Raw genomic sequence first — 18,317 nt, 5'->3', positions numbered from 1 at the left:
AAAAAAGCACCTCACAAAACTTGCTACGCGGCATAACTCGGCTCATAAACCGTTAGCACGTCGCAGCAGTGTGCATCACGTGATAGAGCGGCTGTGTGTATTTGTAGCCTAGCTAGCAAACCAGCATTTCATCTCCGAGGAAGTTTTCCCAGAGAGAAGTAAAGCAAGTGTGTAAGTTCATCTCTGAATGTTTGTAAAGCTTATGGAGCGACTGCCTCTCTCTCTCTCTCTCTCTCTCCTGCTCCTACTTCAATCGTGAAACTGCTTAATGATCAGCTGATCGGCTTTTCTGTCGCGAGTCCGTCTCTCTTCTTAGTTTTTGGCCCACTTCTCACCAGAAAGAGGAAACCAGCGGCTGAACAACAGCAGCACGTTTAAGCTTGATAAGCTGTTGTTACAATTTATTTATTAATACTTTCTACACCAGGATCTTTTAACTGTAACTGTGCAGGGGGCGGATCTAGCAAAGTTTAGCCAGGGGGGCCGATAGGGCATGAACAGGGAAAAGGGGGAACAAAGACATACTTTTCTTTCTTATTCTCATTTAAAATGTCTAGCTTTTAATAAATAATTATCTGACTCTTACACCCAAAGTTTTAATCTGATGTAAAATGTATAGAAGTCCATTACTGTATATAGTAACTGTTAAAGTCTAATATCCCTAGTAAGCTAAAGTACTTTTTCCTTTGGGAAGATACCATCTGTGCAGTCTGCAATTCTGTTGAAGAAAGATGTTGAATCTATTTAATTATTCTTGAAAAATAATTAATTTCTGTGGCATTTTTCCCCTGCATCAAATTAAATTTGATTACATCGATTAAGCATCATGAGGTGGAGGGTGGTTCCCTATTTTTTTTTTTGCTGGGAGTTTGCAACCCTATTAGTTAGGTTGCTTAATATTTCTGCTAAGTACTCTTTAAAATACCAGAATAGGGAGGATGGAGCAGGTTTAAGGGTTATTAGTTTGATCAGTATTGCTGAAACTATGAAATATTTTTTGGCGCAGTGTATTTTTTACATACAGGTATAACAGAATAGCTTTAGTGTTGTTATTTATTTAAACTTGAGTATGAACTTATACAAAATGCAGCAAGATATTAAAAAAAAAACGTTTTATTGATTAAAAAACACACTATATCGGATTCATATCGGTATCGGCAGATATCCAAATTTATGATATCGGTATCGGTATCGGACATAAAAAAGTGGTATCGTGCCATCTCTAGTATGTTATAATGTACACGGTATGAAGTATGTTATGAATATTCTATAATTGTAAGTATGTACAGGCTGTAGTAAGTACAAGCTATGTACAGGCTATGAACAGGATATAAATATGAAATAAAAAAAACTATATAGAAATCTGAGATATACAGTTATACAGAAATGTGAACTATGCAAGTTATAAACAGTTGTAGGATTAAAAATTATCGTATGTACAGAATGATTATTTACACAGAACTATACAGTAGTGCAGTTAAGATAAGTGAGATATGTGGATAATTTCTACAGAGGCTATAAAGTGCTGGTGGTTGTGAGTGGTGGTTCAGTCCATGTTATTATTGTGTGTTTGAGGGTACGGTTGTCCATTGTGTGTGTGTGTGTAGGTGGTTGTGGGTGTGTGTATGTTCAGTCCATGAGTTTAACGTGGGTCAGATGTCAGGAGGCAGAGTTCAGGAGTCTGACAGCTGTGGGGAAGAAGCTGTTCCGGTACCTGGTGGTCTTAGTCCGGAGGCTCCTGTAGCGCCTCCCAGAGGGCAGGAGGGTGAAGAGTCTATGTGATGGGTGACTGGGGTCTTTGATGATTTCCCCAGCCCTTTTCAGACACCGCTTCCTGTAGATGTCCTTTATAGCAGGAAGTGGTGCTCTGGCGATGCGCTGGGCAGTTTTCACGAAACCTCTGCAACGCCTTCCGGTCCGAGGCAGAGCAGTTCCCGTACCAGACTGTTATACAGTTGGTCAGGATGCTCTCGATGGTGCAGCGATAGAAGTTCACCAGGATGTCTGAGGACAGGTGGTTTCTTCCTCAGAGTCCTCAAAAAGAAGAGGCGCTGGTGAGGCCTTCTTGACCAGCTTGGAGCAGTTGGTCGTCCAGATGAGATCCTCGGAGATGTGGACTCCCAGGAACTTGAAGCTGCTCACACGCCTCCACAGCCCGTCCCCTTAATGTGGATGGGTGGATGTGGGTCAGCATTCCTCCTGTAGTCCACGATGAGCTCCTTAGTCTTCTCGGTGTTAAGCAGCAGGTTGTTTCTGTTGCACCACTCAGCCAGACGATCCACCTCCTCCCTGTAGGCGGCCTCATCGTTGTCACTGATGAGGCCAATCACCGTGGTGTCATCTGCAAAATACACGGGTGTTCATTGTGATTGTAGATGAGCAGTGGTCATCCAGCCAGACATGTTGGGGGCGGTTGGTCAGGAAGTCCAGTAACCATTTGCAGATGAGGGAACTGATGCCCAGGATCTGTCAGTTACCTGATGAGTTGTGAGGGGTCGATTGTATTGGATGCTGAACTAAAGTCTATAAACAGCATTCTGGCGTATGTGTTGTTGTTGTCCAGGTGTGAGAGGACAGAGTGCAGTGCGATGGAGACTGCATCCTCTGTGCTCCTGTTCTGGCGGTATGCAAATTGGTGGGGGTCCGGGGGGGGGGGGGGGGGGGGGGGAGAGAGAGAGACAGGATTTGAATTGTTCTAGGACCAGCTGCTCTAAGCACCTAGTGATGATGGGGGTGAGTGCTACTGGGCGGTAGTCATTGAGGCAAGATGGGTTGGAGTTTTTGGGTATCGGGACGATGGAGGTGGATTTGAAGCAGGCTGGTACCACAGCGTGGGCCAAGGACAGATTGAATATGTCTGTGAGCACTCCTGCAAGCTCCCCAGAACATGCACAAAGGTGGAGGTGGCAGAGTGAAATACAACCAAGCAGATGTCTTCCAATGAAATACCCAAACAACTGCACCTGAGGGGGAAATGCCTACAGATACAAATGGAACAGTGAGTTAAGAGCCACAAAATTAATTCAAAGAAAATCAAAATGTGAAATAAAAAATGAAATGTTGCTTTTTTCGAGGCTGGGCATATCTGTGGTTGAGAAAGTAACAGTTTACAGCAGTAACTGACAGTCTAACACTCCAGATTATTACCAAAGTAAATGCTAAAGTAAAGTCAGATTTCTCTCAAATGTTTTGTGATTCATCAAATTTAATATCTCACAATCTCACATCTTCACACTTATTTTTGTGTTCTCAGACTCCGTGCTTTGTGCTTTTGCTGTGTTTTCTAGTGTGTGTCAGCCATCAAACAACACTTGTACTTTGGCACAGGACAGCTGTTTGGTCCTTAACCTTTTTCTGGCAGATCTGTGGTTGTTCTCAGGTGCTGCTGTGGTGTCTGTGGTCTCACACAAATGAGATGATGATGTCAGCTGGGATGTTAACAATTACCTGAGTACTGCCAAAAAAAGTATATGACTTGGCAGTCACTGGAGTCTTCAGATGAGTTTCTAATATCACAGATGTTCAGCTGAATTGAGCTCAATTAAGTTCTGAGAGTTTCTCCTGAGCCTTGAACAGAGACATTATCTCACAGCACAAACCCACAAACCTCCAAATAAGTAAATATATTTTTCCCCATGTAAGCTAAATATTCACTACTTCAAAGACAGCTGAGCACACATGATGTCTTTATTAGATTCCTGCTTTCTTGCAAAACACTTAGCTGTCTTGTAGATTGCCTGTTCAGCAATACTTAGTTTTTGTCCAGGTTTGCATGACATCAATAAATGCAACTTCATATGAACAATACCACATGATGTATTGCATCTTGTCATTATTTATTAACAAAAACTAAGGAATTAAAAGGGTAAGTAATAGCCAGGAGCTGCTAATCAAATGCACTCCATAAACAAGTGTGACCACAGTAAAAAAATAATGTTTCTCAAGTCGAAAAACATTCAGCACAGTTGCCAATCTTCCCAGGAGTGGACATCCAAGAAAATTCACCCCAAGGTCAGCCCATTCAGTGCTCAGAGAAGCTGAGAAAAAATCCAAAAATGACATCTCAGGCTCTACAGGCCTCAGTCGGCATGTTAAATGTTAAAGATGTTGACAGTACAATCAGAAAAAACACAGAAAAAGCACGACTTGTTTGGAAAGTCTGCAAGGCCAAAGCCTCTTCTCTCCAAAAAGAACATGTTAACACAGCTTAGGCTTGCAAAGTTGTATCTGAACTAACCACAAGACTTCTGGAATAATCTTATTTGGATTGACAAGACAAAAGGGGAGATATTTGGCAATAATGCACAGCACCACATTTTGTGAAAATCAAACAAAGCACATCAGCAAAACACATCTCATACCAAGCGTCAGCACAGTCATGGACGGGGGATGATTTGGGCTTGTTTCACTGCCACAGGACATGGACAGCTTGTGGTGTCAGATAAGTATTCTAATATATCTGGTAGCTAAAGTTTGGCCATTTTTTGGATCATGCAACAGGAATAATGATCCCAAACATATCAGCAAATCTGCAACTGAATGACTGAAAAAGTAAAGAATTAAGCTCGGCAAATGAAACAGCATCCTGGCTGAGATGCTGTCGCAGGACCTTGAGGGAGCTGTCCATAAATGAATGCCTGGAAAACTCAATTATCTGAAGCAACATTGTAAAGAAGAGGAGGCCTAAATTCACTCAATGATGCGAGAGATTGAGACTGAAAGTCTGATGAAAAATTATTATTTGGAGTTATTGCTGCTAAAGGTGCTTCTATGAGGTGCTGAATCACAGGGTGCACTTCGTTTTTCACACACTGCTTCTGTATTTTGGCTCAGTTTTTGTTAAATAAATAATGACGCAGTGCAATATGTCACATGTTGTCATTCATCTGAGGTTCTTTTAATGTAATTTTAACCCCTGCTAACAACCAGATAATTATTTTAATGTTCTGATATGTAAAACCTTAGAATTTAAAGAGGGCACACTTATTCATATGTAGGGGTCACTTTTCTCCTGTATGCTACTCATTGCTTTTTAATAACATTGCTTTTGCTGTCTAAACCAGGCAGATTGGTTTTGTTGGACTAAACATTTCAGCTGCTGCATTTTCATTACAGCGAACAGATTGTACTGTTTACTAGAATGATTAAAATGGGGAAATAGCATGGTTTTACAGTCACAGATATATCTTTACAGCATGATATCTTTCTATATTTTTTTTTCTGAATATGTTTGAAGTGGCAAAGTAGATGAGAAGGAGAAATATAATAATTATATGTAATAGATGTCAAGACTAGGAACAACACACTTGTACTGGCAGATCACATAACCTCTAAAGCTGAATTTGAATTTCTAGAAAAATTGTAAAACAAATTGAATGTATTTATGGTGCACAGCTGGCACCTGCATTTTCACGTACAACATATGAAATGAAACTTATGAAGTTTGGTGATGCATTATATTTAGTCTGTAATGACAATAAATATAAACTAAAACTATGAGCAGAGCAAAAGTGTGACTAGCTGGTTGCAATGCTACATAAAGTGGCACCGTGACAGAGTTTGGAAGAAAAGTTTTTGCTACAAGTAACTTCATCTGCGCCCCAGCCTGTCAACAGGCAGCTTTAAAATCAGCAGGGATTCAAATCTCTGGGAACTTTGGGATCTTTTATTCCTGCTGTGATGACTCCTGCATCTTCTGCCACAGCTTCTGTCTTGGGATTGTATTTATGACCCACCAGATGTCTACAGTAAATTTAACCCACAAGTGGTTTAAAAAAAAATGGACAGATGATTGTTCAAATACAGGCAATTGTCACTCCTAGTCATTTGACAGATTGCCTGTCTGTCAGTCACTCACTGGTATAATCCCTTTACAGTATAGCCTCTGGGTAGTAACTTAAGGAAATTAAAGATGCAACTGGTTGAGGTCAAACATCCCTGCTGGGGAACTGTCTTCACTTTGTATGTCATAGACTGAGAAGCACAAGACGTTAATGCAGTCGCTCCCTTCATAATAACCGAAAGTAGCTGAAAGGTAATCTACAGTAGAGTAAATATCATTTGATCCCCTGTCAAATTTCTAAATTTGCTTACAAACAAATAAATAGTCTCTAATTTGAAGGACACTGAATATCAACCAAAAATCCAGGAAAAAAATGCATTACACAAAACTTATACATTGACTATAAATTGAGGTTTGGAGACAGGCCAGGCCACTCCATGACGTTAACGTGCTTCTTCTTTAGCCACTCCTTTCCTGCCTTGGTGGTATGTTTTGAGTCACTGTCATGGTGCAAGACCAATCCACGACTCATCTTCAGTATTCTAGCTGAGAGAAAGAGGTTCTTGTCCCAGTGGCCCCTCAGGATGGTTAAATCGTCTTGTACCTTTAGCAGAAAAAGAGCTATAAAGCATAATGTCTGATGATGTTCTTTGGGACACGTTCAGCATTTCTCTTCCTCCCAAGTTGGTGCGTCGAGTTTATGCTAAAAGCTTAATTTTGGTTTCATCTGACCGCAGCACTTTTCCACAAGTCTTCCTTGAATCATTTAGATGTTCAATATCAAACTTAAGACGGGCCTGTGCAAGTGTCGTCTTGAGCAGTGGGACGTTGCAAGGGGTGCAAGATTTCAATCCATTACGAGTTAGTGTGTTACCAGTGGTGTTCTTGGTGACTGTGGTCCCAACTGCCTTCAGATCACTAGTAAGCTCCTCCCAGGTGCTTTGGGTTGATCCACCACCTCCCTCATCGCCATCCTCACCTCATGAGACAACATCTTTCATCAAATTCAAGACTAAGGCAATTAGTGGTCATTTTATACTTGTTCAGTTTCTGAATAATCACATCAGCAGTTGTCATCACCAAACTTCTTACTGGTGGTTTTGTAGCCCATTCAGCATTGTGCAGCTCTACAATCTTGTCCCTGACATCCTATGACAGCTCTTTGGTCTTGCCCATGATGGTGGAGAGGTTGGAATAGAAGAAATTGTTTTTATGAACAGCTTTATACATATAATGAGTTGAGATCAGCAGTATTTATAATTATTTGATTGATTAATTGATGGCAATCTGTGTGTCACATGAACAAACAGCCAATCCATGGGAGCAGGAATTCTGGTTGGGTTGTAACTCTTGTGTAATGAGTTTTTTTTTTTATGGGTTTTTGGTTTATATTTTATTGCTCTTCATTAAAATTAAACTACCATGAAATTGGAGACTATTCATCTCTTTGTAAGTGAGCAAACTTATCCATTCGGCAGGGTGAGGATATGCAACCTTTGAAAGAGCACCTGAAGTGACCTACATGGAGAGAGCCTTGAGTATGCTCGTGTAGAGGTTGGTACTAATTTGTAGACATTTAAAATATTGCACTTGACAGGAAACACTGCAAAGTTAGTGTATTCAACATAGCTACGGAAAAGTTCAACTTTTCTATGGATCAGCTGGCTTCTGGATTTATTGGTGACCTTTTTTGAGCAATTTTTAATTTACTCTATGGTTTGATAACTACGAGGAAGACAAATATTATTTTACCTAATCTAACACAAACATATAGTTTGATCTTTTTGAAAAAGCATATCAGGTGAAATAAAACATTTTGATGAAACTGGCATCATTTAAAAACAGGTGCAACCAACAAATAAGCGAAAAGCTGTTTGATTCGACATTTCAAAAGGGCAATCACACCCAGACAAAAAGGGCAGCGACTTTCACCCCTCCACCCAACCATAACTGCAACTTCCCATTCTGGCTCCATGGGACGAAATAACAAATGTGAGCTGACTCACAGAGGTCACGTTGTCTATGGATATTCATGTGAACCAACTTCATGTCAAAGAAGCACATTTAACTTGTAAAGATGTAACTACATCATTAAAGTTTTCTGTTTTTCTTCTTAAAATGTCCACATACATTGAGGTTAATGCTTAATGCTCAATTTTTAAATTAACTGTCTTTTTTGGCCTTAATATAGGCAATGCTCAACCTATGAGCACCACCATGAACACAAAAAATCCATATGCCTCCTAACTGTTTAAAAGGCTCATTCAACGTTCCAGAGCTTTCCATCCAGTTATCTGAAAGTGTATACTACAAAAAGAGGACTGTAAACTGAGTTGAGAGAAGCACACTTAGTGCGAGAAGCAATAAGTGAGCAGCGAAGAGCAGCACTCTAATCCTTCAGAATTAATTAGACCAGCAGGATCTTTATAATAGAAGGTAAGTTAATGTGTAGATGCAGACTTGCTGTTAGTCAATCTCCGATCTGTGCTCAGGATATCATAATGTGCACTCACACCAGTGTCATAGATTTGGAATCCAAAGTCGATCTTAGTGCAGTGATAATGAATACACAACATGTGACACATGAGCACGAGAAAGAGTTGTATAAAATATGTAAAAGAAATTAACATGAAATTTAGAAACAATATTTTTCAAAACACATAATCACTTAAAAACAAAATATATTTCCTCTTCCTTGTATAGCTGGAAAGAGTTTTGATGTGCCATTATTATCTTGAACAAAAATGTGGTGTTGGCAGTGTGTGGGCAGAGAATTGAAATTATTCTGTGATTAAAAGTTGTATTAAACTAACCCCTGGTTCAGTGAATCTGTTCACTCAGAATGGATTTATTATGTAAATATGACTGCACTGAGGTGCATTGGTGGCATTAACTGAAGGACTGGGCAAAATGTGCAGGATAAACAGCTGGTTTTGTAACATCCATTCAATTTATTTATATAACTCGTATTCACAACAAGTATCAGCTCAAGGTTTTTTATATTGTACCGTAACGATCCTAATAATAAGGTGAAAACCACTATGATCAGAGGACCCAGTATAAGTGAGCACTTGGCAACAGTGGGAAGGAAGAACTCCTTTTTAACAGGAAGATAGCATATCCTGGCATTCCCAAGCCAGTCAAGAAATAATCCTCCCATAATAATCTTTCCAGCATGCCCTAGTTGTGTCTTGTGTCCTCCTAGGATACGTCTGAAATGGCTGTAGTTCAGAAGGTAGAGCAGATCATCTACTAATGAGAAGGTGGTTCAATCCCTGGCTGCTCCAGTCTGCATGCCCAAGTATCCTTGTACAAGATACCGAACCCCAAGTTATTATTTCCAATGTGTTCAAAACTGCTTAGGCATCAATAGATCTGAATGTATGAAGTTCTTTGTACCCAAATGTAGTAGAAAAAAGTGTCATATAAGAACAAATCCAGTTACCATTTGCCCAGAATTAGATGTATCAAAATTAAGGGAACAGTTTGTCCATTAACCCAGCCATGCTTACCCCAAAAGATCAACATAGGCTCACCCTCTTCTAGACTTACTACTCTGAGGAGTGGTTGTAGTGGTTGCCTGGGTCATGAATGGAGGCCCTGGCTCCTAACAAAAAAGTATACAGCAAAACTGATATTTTCCCTCTTGATAAAAATGCATGCCAAAATGTGACATCTGTTCCACTATCAATACTTGAACAGGCTTAAGATCAGTGAGTATCCGGTGCAGCAATTTAGCATCAGTTTAGTTTAGTTTAGACGTGACATTAACTAGAAAGTTACAAGAATCAACGTGTGCTTTAGTGAAGGTGAGTACAGTGATAATAATGTAAATGGGCTGTGTGCAAGACAGCAATTTACATCCCTAAAGTGAATATTAGTTTCTACCAGCAACCTTTAATTAACCAAAGTTTCATTTTTTTTTTAAAAGGCAACAACCTAAAGGGAAATCACTTCAACACAATAGTCGCACATTAATATTTAGATTTCACCATTATGGTGATTACCAAAAGTTAATGGGGCTTTAGTGGATCTGCCAAAATACATGGTCAAAGGGATGGCATATAGATAGGAAGGCCTTGGGAGACAGGACCATTTTAAACCAGACGTATGTGCTTTGTAAACTATAAAAACTCTCACAGGCTGATACAAGGTGGAATAATGCTCAGTGAAATGCTGGGACTACTGGTACCACAGTGCATAAATAATGAAAAGCAACAACACCAGCAGTTATTGATCAGGTATTTCATTATACAAAGCCAGAAGAGAGGATCCCGACTAAGCTGAAAAGAATTGGTAGCCTCTCCTTTCCACTCCACACTGATTCAAGGGCTTCAGAAATGAATCTCTGTGCTGTTACAGTCATGAACACAGAAAACAAGCTGATGCTTGTGACAGGAGAACTCACCCTCCAAAGCAAAATGTCAGCTGTGCTCCACTACCCATACAACAATACAATTTAGTATACCAGGAAAATATGCTGAATAGTATTTGAAGAATACCTTTAGTATAGAATGGCCAACATCCTTTTGACCATCACGTGATCCACAGTGGAAGTGCACCCCTTCTGACTAACATGCATGCCCTTTTTATTCGTTTCGTTGGATAAAAGAGTAAAAGAGTCAAAGTTCAGAGCCAGTGTTAAGCAGAAGTTAAACTGGCTAATTGTGTGCATAATATGTGCAATAGTATGTTCTTAATCAGCTCTAGTACCTAATGAAAGTAAAAAATAGAATGTGTCATCTGTAATGCAGGATTTATTACTTGCCTACTTCACCTCATATGTTCTTATTTAACCAAAAGCCCTGCAGTTAACTACGCACAGGGTTTTCCATCTATCTTCCTCTTGTCCTCTCTTTGAATTTATTTGCTTAGGCTATTGGCTCCAAATGATTGCCAACATTTCAACTGATAAACACTGGTCTACAGCCATCAATCAATACTCTCTCATTTCAGGTCTCTTTATTATGCTTTCTGACCACCAGTTATCCTCAATGATTCTCCTATAAATCCATCATCCATTACCAATCTATTTATTCCTTAATCTGTATTCATTTGTTTTTATTGTTTGAGGGGGGGTTGCTAGATTTTTGTATCTACACTGCCTAGATTTCTGACTATTAGCCTGTTTTCCAACCTACCAGCTGCTGAATCTTATTTTGCTGTTGACTTCTTTAGATTGTACTTCTCAAAAACATGACTAGTAATCACTGGTGGTGACTCCTCTTTAGTAGCCACTTTAATTAGTGACTCCATCAACTTTTCTTTTTTATTTACGTGGTTTCATTAATAAGTATCACAAGCACAAAATTCAACATCATTCTTGTACAGATGAGACTAAAATGAAGCAAAAAGGGGGCCTTTAGCAGCTATTGCGCTGTCTTTTAGAAATCAAACTGTTGGCTGGTCCCAAGTTAGCTTGGGCTAATCTAAAATAAATCAGAAAAAACTGTATTGAGCTCTCTGCTGAAATATCATGGTCACCTGTCCACAAATCTCATACTCACAGCTAGAAAGGCTGGTGTACTGTGAGACAGTGCTCCTTGTTTTGCATTGAGATTTAAATTTTAGCTATTGGTTAAAAATCCTGGTGTTTATGCAGCGTATGGGATGATGCATTAACGATTCTGCTTTGTGTGCACATATAATCATCCAGATGCATATGCACACAATGTTCTAACATGTATGGTACCACCACATGTTGTAATTAAGAATGTGAATAATGTAGATGTTGCTCAAACTATTGTCTTAGTGTCCAAGAGCCACTGTGTTTGCGCCAGGGTGGGGCAGCTCTCATGAAAGGGCATGGTCAGAAGGTGAATGCCGCCATCTTCTGGAGATAAACTGCACAACAGGTTGTGTGTCTAGTGTCTGTTCTTGTAAATTATGTAATTACAAACTTATTTTCATATGAAATCCTGGTAAATGCTACCATTCATATCAATTAATATGCTCTGTGTAGAATTTGAACTCATCATCAATGAATGTGAGCAAAACAGAAACCTTGTTAAATATTATTGACTTGCATGTCCACTATTACCTGTTTCTTTTTTCTTTGCTGTCTCTCCTTCTCTGCATCTCTATCCTCATCTCTCAGCCTTTGTCCTGTCACCAAAAGGTAAATGTAACAGTAAAACAGATTTTACTACCAATAAAAGGCTTGTTTTAAATAACTTTATAACAATATTCTAAGGCAGTACGGTGGCACGGTGGTTAGCACTGTTGCCGCACAGCAAGAAGGTCCTTAGTTCAATTCCACCATCAGGCCGGGGTCTTTCTGTGTGGAGTTTGCATGTTCTCCCCGTGGGGCAGCTCTCATGGGGTTCCTCACCGGAGGGAACCCACCGGGTACTCCGGCTTCCTCCCACCGTCCAAAGACATGCAGCTTGTGGGGATAGGTTAATTGGATAATCCAAATTGCCACTAGGTGTGAATGTGAGTGCGAATGGTTGTTTGTCCTTGTGTGTTAGCCCTGCGACAGACTGGCGACCTGTCCAGGGTGTACCCCGCCTCTCCCCCCATGACAGCTGGGATAGGCTCCAGCGCCCCCCGCGACCCTGAAAAGGATAAGCGGAAGCGAATGGATGGATGGACAATATTCTAATTGAATATGGGCTGCCACTGGCCATTGACAGGTCACATTTCTCATTTGCCCTCTGGAGACCTACTGTAATGTAAACACACAATGAACTTGCCACACTGCTGAAGAATGCAGAGCATCTGTGTGAATGTAGTGTAACATCATGACATCAGGAACACTGGGGATTAAAACTTGTTTAAACCTGAAGCGACTCTAACAGAAAAGTTGGGAAATAGAAGAAAATTTTTTAGAAAACAATATCAAAATACTTTATTATAATTGCTATCGCTATAGTTATTTCTAGGGGTACTATGATGAAATTTAAGAGTGTTTGAGCATGGACGGGGTGTAGGCCCGCCCAGTAAAGTCACCCGGACTTCTGCAGATACACTTCAACTGCAAGTTACTCTCGTTCAAACAGTTTCATAATGAAAAGCATGACCCTATATTACGAGAAAAAAGGAGAAGGAAATATGTCAAGGATATTGCACTGACAAATACCCAGCCTAGTGTCTTGTGAGTTTACTGACCCACCCTCAAACCAAGACTCTCCTGCTTTGTATCTGCAATCCAAGAAAGTTAGTTATCTGTTTAGTTCATATGGTCTGCTGCCGACCCTGTTGAGCACCCCATAAAGGATCTCCATCACCAATGATTTTTGGTGCCCAAATAGAAGTCCTCACACACGTTTAATTTCAGCGTTGAATTATGATTGGGGTATTGTTCGGTTCAGGCTAGTTAGGGTTGAGTTCTTCACCAGGAAATGATGCAATATTTTTCAAAGTGAAGAAAACACAACCGTCACAGTACAGCCCATCCCACTCCCGTACGCCTTTAAATAGATTCAAAGTGACCGAATAAAAGTTCAGACAAATGTTAACCTCAAAACCCGAAGAAGACTCTGTCAGGGAAAGAGTCAGGGACAGAAGACTCTGCCAGGGAAAGAGTCAGGGACAGAAGACTCTGTCAGGGACATCATGCAGGAAGAAGGATGCAGGAAGAATGTAAAACGTGACAGACTTCATTATTTGACGTTTAATGTAGCCTAGTTGCACAAAAATATAATAGGTGTTTTGTGCGGAAGCAGGATAGTATTATTTTAATCCTGTGTTTTCAGGGATACGTGGATGGTGAGAGGGGAGTGGCGCACACCGGAAATTAGCCAACTATTGCTCCTCCGGCTGCTTATAGTTAGTCATAGCCATGGCGCCGGATGAAAAAATTGTACAGTGGCAAACAGAAGAGATAATTAAATGGCTGTTTAACGACGAGGACGGTGTGAAGTCCCGTATGCCAGGTGGTGATTTGGAGACTGACAGTTCAGGTTAGTGCAGCTTTTGTATGTGAAATATAACGTTTCTTTTACACTGGCGGGCGACCCAACCGAGTAAGCTAGCCACAGTAAGCTAAAACGCTTACTGTGAACGCTTTCATTTTTGAATGGTTGGCATTAAAGTGTTTCCTTGTTTTATTTCTGTTGCAGTCGAAATTCGCTCCTAGCAGACATTAAATAATATTAAAACATGAAGAAGACGTTTTGAGTCTGGTATTTTTAGTCTAATATTTTTATTTCCTCTTATACCCCACGGAGTTCATCTCAGTGTCTTCATCCATTGCTTGTTGTTAGCAGGTCTAACGTACGATATAAGGATGACTGTCAGTGTTAATATGACAAACGTATTAACCGTGTGCTTCTCTGTGTTTTTAAAGACGATTTTGACCCGGTTATAATCGCTGATAAACTGAGAGCTGTCGCCGATACCCTGAATGAGGACCCCAATTTTAAAAAAGCATTAGATGAGTTGAAGAAAACCGCAGCAACAGAGGTAAACCCATAAAAACACATCCTTATTTAATGTCCTCTTTGTCATTATTCACACAGCAGCAGGATGATTGTAAACTGTTTTAAGTTTCTAAATCTACAGTGTCCAGTTTGGTTTTGTAACAGCTGAGCCTGTGCCATCATGGGAATGTTAGCTAATGGGAAGAGCTTAAAGTCCCAGTTTGATTCTGAACCATATATTTCGGTGTTAGATCATCACCAGAGTCACCATGAAATACATTAAACACAATATTTTAAAAATGGATAGAATTAGTTGCTCTCTTAGAATTAGAGAGCAACTAAAACACTCACCAGGCAGTTTGGGTTGGACCAGGAAGTAGCAATTCTTCTTAATTCTTCATGAATTCAACAAGGTGCTGAAAATGTTCCTCTAAGGTTTGGGTTTTTCTCAAAATCGAGATCTGCCCCCTGTGAGGCATTTGACTGTAGTTGACTGCAGTCTACTAGCTGTTGTCATGTTCAGTGCACTAAGATATTTGCTTTAAAAAAAAAAAAAAAAACGACAGTCATGCCATGCACTAACCAAACACAGAGTGTTTGGTTAGTGCATGGCTTATATAATAGCTACTAACAAAGATGAGCTGGAAATATGATAATGTCGTTTAATATAAACCATACTTTATATTAACACTTAATAATAATGGATTGCATTTATATGGCGCTTTTTGAGAAACCTCAAAGTGCTTTACAATTCCACTATTCATTCACTCACTGGTGGAGGGAAACTACAGTTGTAGCCACAGCTGCCCTGGGGCAGACTGACAGAGGCGAGGCTGCCATTATCACGCCATCGGCCCCTCTGGCCAACACCAGTAGGCGGTAGGTGAAGTGTCTTGCCCAAGGACACAACAACCGAGACTGTCCGAGCTGGGGCTCGAACCGGCAACCTTCCGGTTACAAGACGAACCGCCAACTCTTGAGCCACGATCGCCCATATTTCCAAAGTGTGCCACCTTTAAATAAAATCAATTGAATGAATAAATACCCAAAACATGCAGTTACATTCTCCCAAGGTAAACTAAACTAGACCCGAACTCTTTCATGGCATGCATTTTTAATTTCTCTTTGCTATTTGGGCTGATTGGGACCTGATGAATGTAGAAACAAAGAATTACCAGACTTTTTTTTTTTTTTTACCTGATTTTTGTTTCTGAGAAAAATGAGATCCACATATGAGGACATTCGTTTTAAATTTCCATAGAACAGTGGCAGTATAATGTCCTCGCACGTGGATATCAGGCCCTTGTAGAGCAAAATTTTGTACTTTGGTCTAGACAACCCAAAATGTGATGTCCACATATGTGGATGCCAGGTCCGAGGAGGTTAATATAATATGCTCTATTGTATGCTGATAATTTAGGAGATAAAGTATTGGTGTTAGTTGAAGAAGATGGGTGGATGTGGTCAGAGTTATTAGGATGTTTGTTTTCCAGCTTCTTATAAAGGACCGCCTCCTCTCACCCCAGGCTACAGAGGCTGCATTTGAACGTGGCGTGGAGCTCCTATGTAAGAGTCATGTCGCTCAGAAAGCTGACATTGCTCCAGAGATGCAGCTGATCCGGGCCTCAGCAGCTATTGGACTTTATCTGAAAAACTCATACCCAGAGATGAAAGAGAATGTTAAGACAGCCTTGGCTTCATTCCTCAACAGGCGGGTGGGCAAATGGGTCACTGAGAAAGGTGGATGGGTAAGTAAACCTTTAAGATTCAGATCACTTCAGATTTAAGTCTAAATATGACAGTAAACCTCAGCCAAAAAAGGTTGGCTGGGGTATTGATGACAAGCTGCCGGATGGACTGTGTCGAAACCTTTTCTTCTTCTTTTTTTTTTTTTTTTTTGTTAATGCAATAACTCAAGAATGAGGCGTCTTGGGATTTCCAAATAGATTTTTCTGTGTATTAGATGTTAATCATAATAAGGTTGGAGGTCAGACACTGAAAAAAATGACAGCTGAAGTAGACTTTCAATTGTCCCACTGCAAATATTGGTTAAACAAGATGTTTTTGTAAATACACTTGTAATGAATAAGAATACCATGGCAATTTGGGGCTTTTATTGATTTCTTTGAACTGCTCTTTTTCCAGGGTGGAATCACAGTAAGGCATATATCTCATACATTTTCGGTCTCTTAGCTGAAAACCTCTAACCACAATTGTACCTCTTGTCATTGTGGCCAAATAGATCAGTCTTAGTCTCATCTGATCATAAAACATTTCTCAAATAGCATTTTGCTTGTCCAAGCTTGGTACTCTCAGTTCATGGTGATGTAAACTTTCTCTGCTATGTTGACAGTGATCCTGTCAGTTTCCTTTCATGTGATAGTGAGAGTATGGGTCTTCATCCAGACCTTGACAAAGTGGCAACAAACTAAAAATAACCTGTACTTGCGTACAAGTGTTTGGATTGATGGTTTTGGGATAAGCGGTTGTTTATGAATGGCAAGAGAGACCTTACCTTCCTTGGACTTTCCCATTTTATAGGTCAATCCACTGAGTGCTGACAAACAAATTATTTTTATACTGCCAAAGAGAAACTATCACTTATATTTAGTCATGATTACAAAAACAAGAAGTTAATAGGCCTTAATTTTGTCAAGTGAAACAAAACTGTTGAACCTTTAAAACCTAAAAGATTTTCATAATTTTGACTCTGTAGATTAGAGAAAATCCAAAATGAAAAACAAATGAATACAGATTAAGGAATGAATAGATGTGTAATGGATGATGAGAATGACAGGTAGTCAGAAAGCATAATAAAGAGATCTGAAATGAGAGAAAACAGATTGATAGCAGATGGCTTCAAACTTGAAGCTTGTCGATTGCTACTAAAATTGTGAAAGGTGATGTGAGATTCTACCTTGCTACGGGGACATTTAACCAAATATTAGTGTGTGTGTGTGTGTGTGTGTGTGTGTATTTAAGCCTGTATGCACACTTCTGGGCCTATGTGGATTAGAGAAAATCCGAAATAAATTTGTGCACCTAATTCTTGTTTTGTTTTTGTTTTTTTAAGGTATTTGGGATGTATGCAGTACAGATATTCCACCCTGGTAAAATAACAGTTCAAATAAATAATTAAAAGCCCCAAATTACCTTGACATTCACGCCCATGATAAGTGTATGTAACCAAAGCTCTACAGAAGAGGAGAAAAGTAAGGGTCAGAGAGTCTTTTTGTATAAATGTTTCTGGTGTTTTATTAAAATGACACTGCACTTTGTCCTGATCGAACTTGTTAAACCTGATGCACTTGGCAAAGTTACTGAGGCTATACTGCCTTACTCTACAGGAAATTGCAGATGACCTTGTTATGCAGCATTTTTACAACATGAAATGAACTTTTATCTTGGATGATTTTCGAATCCGTCGGTCATTCTTCGTCTGTCTTTGACCTGAACCACAGTCTTATTGTAGTTAAGTCATCTTTAATCAATTAAAAAATGATTAAAAGATTATTGTTGTATTATACACTGTGTGCAATATCTGAAATGTTTCAGTGACATATACAAATTCATGTCTTTTCATTGTGCGTGTTTTTGTTACTTTTCAGGGCAAAGTTGCACCTGTTTGAGACTAAATCCAGCCAAACCAACCTCATAGAGCTCTACAATCAAACCGGGTATTAATTTCTTAAATGTCTGTTCAGGGTTTTGCTATCACACAGGCAGACATATTATCACACACTAAGCCTGTTTATTATATGAGAGAGAGGGAAAAAAAACAGAATACTTTCTCATTGAAGTTCCTGTTTGGCTGAGCCCATGTAGTGATCCTTGGCTTTATATGTGGTGATAAAATAATTGTATTACTTGAAATGCTCTCCCTGAACGGGTTAATAAATAAAGGGCAAATAATATAAAAATATGATACCAGCGGATCTTCACTACATCATGATCTTAAGGGAGATTCTTTTGAGTAATCAGTGGGGTAGCCTCTAATCATGTCTATTTATTGTCTTTCTAAGTGCTGTCTTTTGGGAGGCTCTAGCATCTCTCAGTAACGAGAAAATGGTTAGATTAATTAGCATTAGTTAGTAAGTTTAGGTGTGTTTTGAATTCTTAATGGGGAAAAAACCTTCTTAAAAAAGGGATTTGTCCCTTTTGCAAAACCCAGC

The 18,317-nt window shown here is 39.6% G+C and overlaps 1 protein-coding gene across 2 annotated transcripts; it reads left to right on the top strand.

The window, feature by feature from the left end:
- Positions 1-13,280: 13,280 nt before the first annotated feature.
- Positions 13,281-18,280, top strand: LOC146518804 (uncharacterized). Of its 2 annotated transcripts, none has more exons than XM_085160171.1 (4): positions 13,281-13,686; positions 14,073-14,188; positions 15,639-15,893; positions 17,754-18,280. In XM_085160171.1, exons 1-4 carry the CDS (start codon positions 13,566-13,568, stop codon positions 17,772-17,774), a joined length of 513 nt encoding a protein of 170 aa, XP_085016297.1. In that variant the 5' UTR covers positions 13,281-13,565; the 3' UTR covers positions 17,775-18,280. The 2 variants fall into 2 exon arrangements, with proteins under 2 accessions (XP_085016297.1, XP_085016298.1); XM_085160172.1 differs by having other exon boundaries at positions 13,291-13,686; positions 15,672-15,893.
- Positions 18,281-18,317: the final 37 nt, after the last annotated feature.

The sequence above is a fragment of the Neolamprologus multifasciatus genome, chromosome 5, assembly GCF_963576455.1.
Source record: "Neolamprologus multifasciatus chromosome 5, fNeoMul1.2, whole genome shotgun sequence".
Taxonomy (NCBI): domain Eukaryota; kingdom Metazoa; phylum Chordata; class Actinopteri; order Cichliformes; family Cichlidae; genus Neolamprologus; species Neolamprologus multifasciatus.
This window is presented reverse-complemented; position numbering and strand designations above follow the sequence as displayed.

Coding starts and splice junctions, on each gene's coding strand:
- LOC146518804 (XM_085160171.1), top strand. CDS start 13,566: ATGGCGCCGGATGAAAAAATTGTACAGTGGCAAACAGAAGAGATAATT. Junction 13,687..14,072: donor TTTGGAGACTGACAGTTCAG/GTTAGTGCAGCT, acceptor GTGTTTTTAAAG/ACGATTTTGACCCGGTTATA. Junction 15,894..17,753: donor TCACTGAGAAAGGTGGATGG/GTAAGTAAACCT, acceptor GTTACTTTTCAG/GGCAAAGTTGCACCTGTTTG.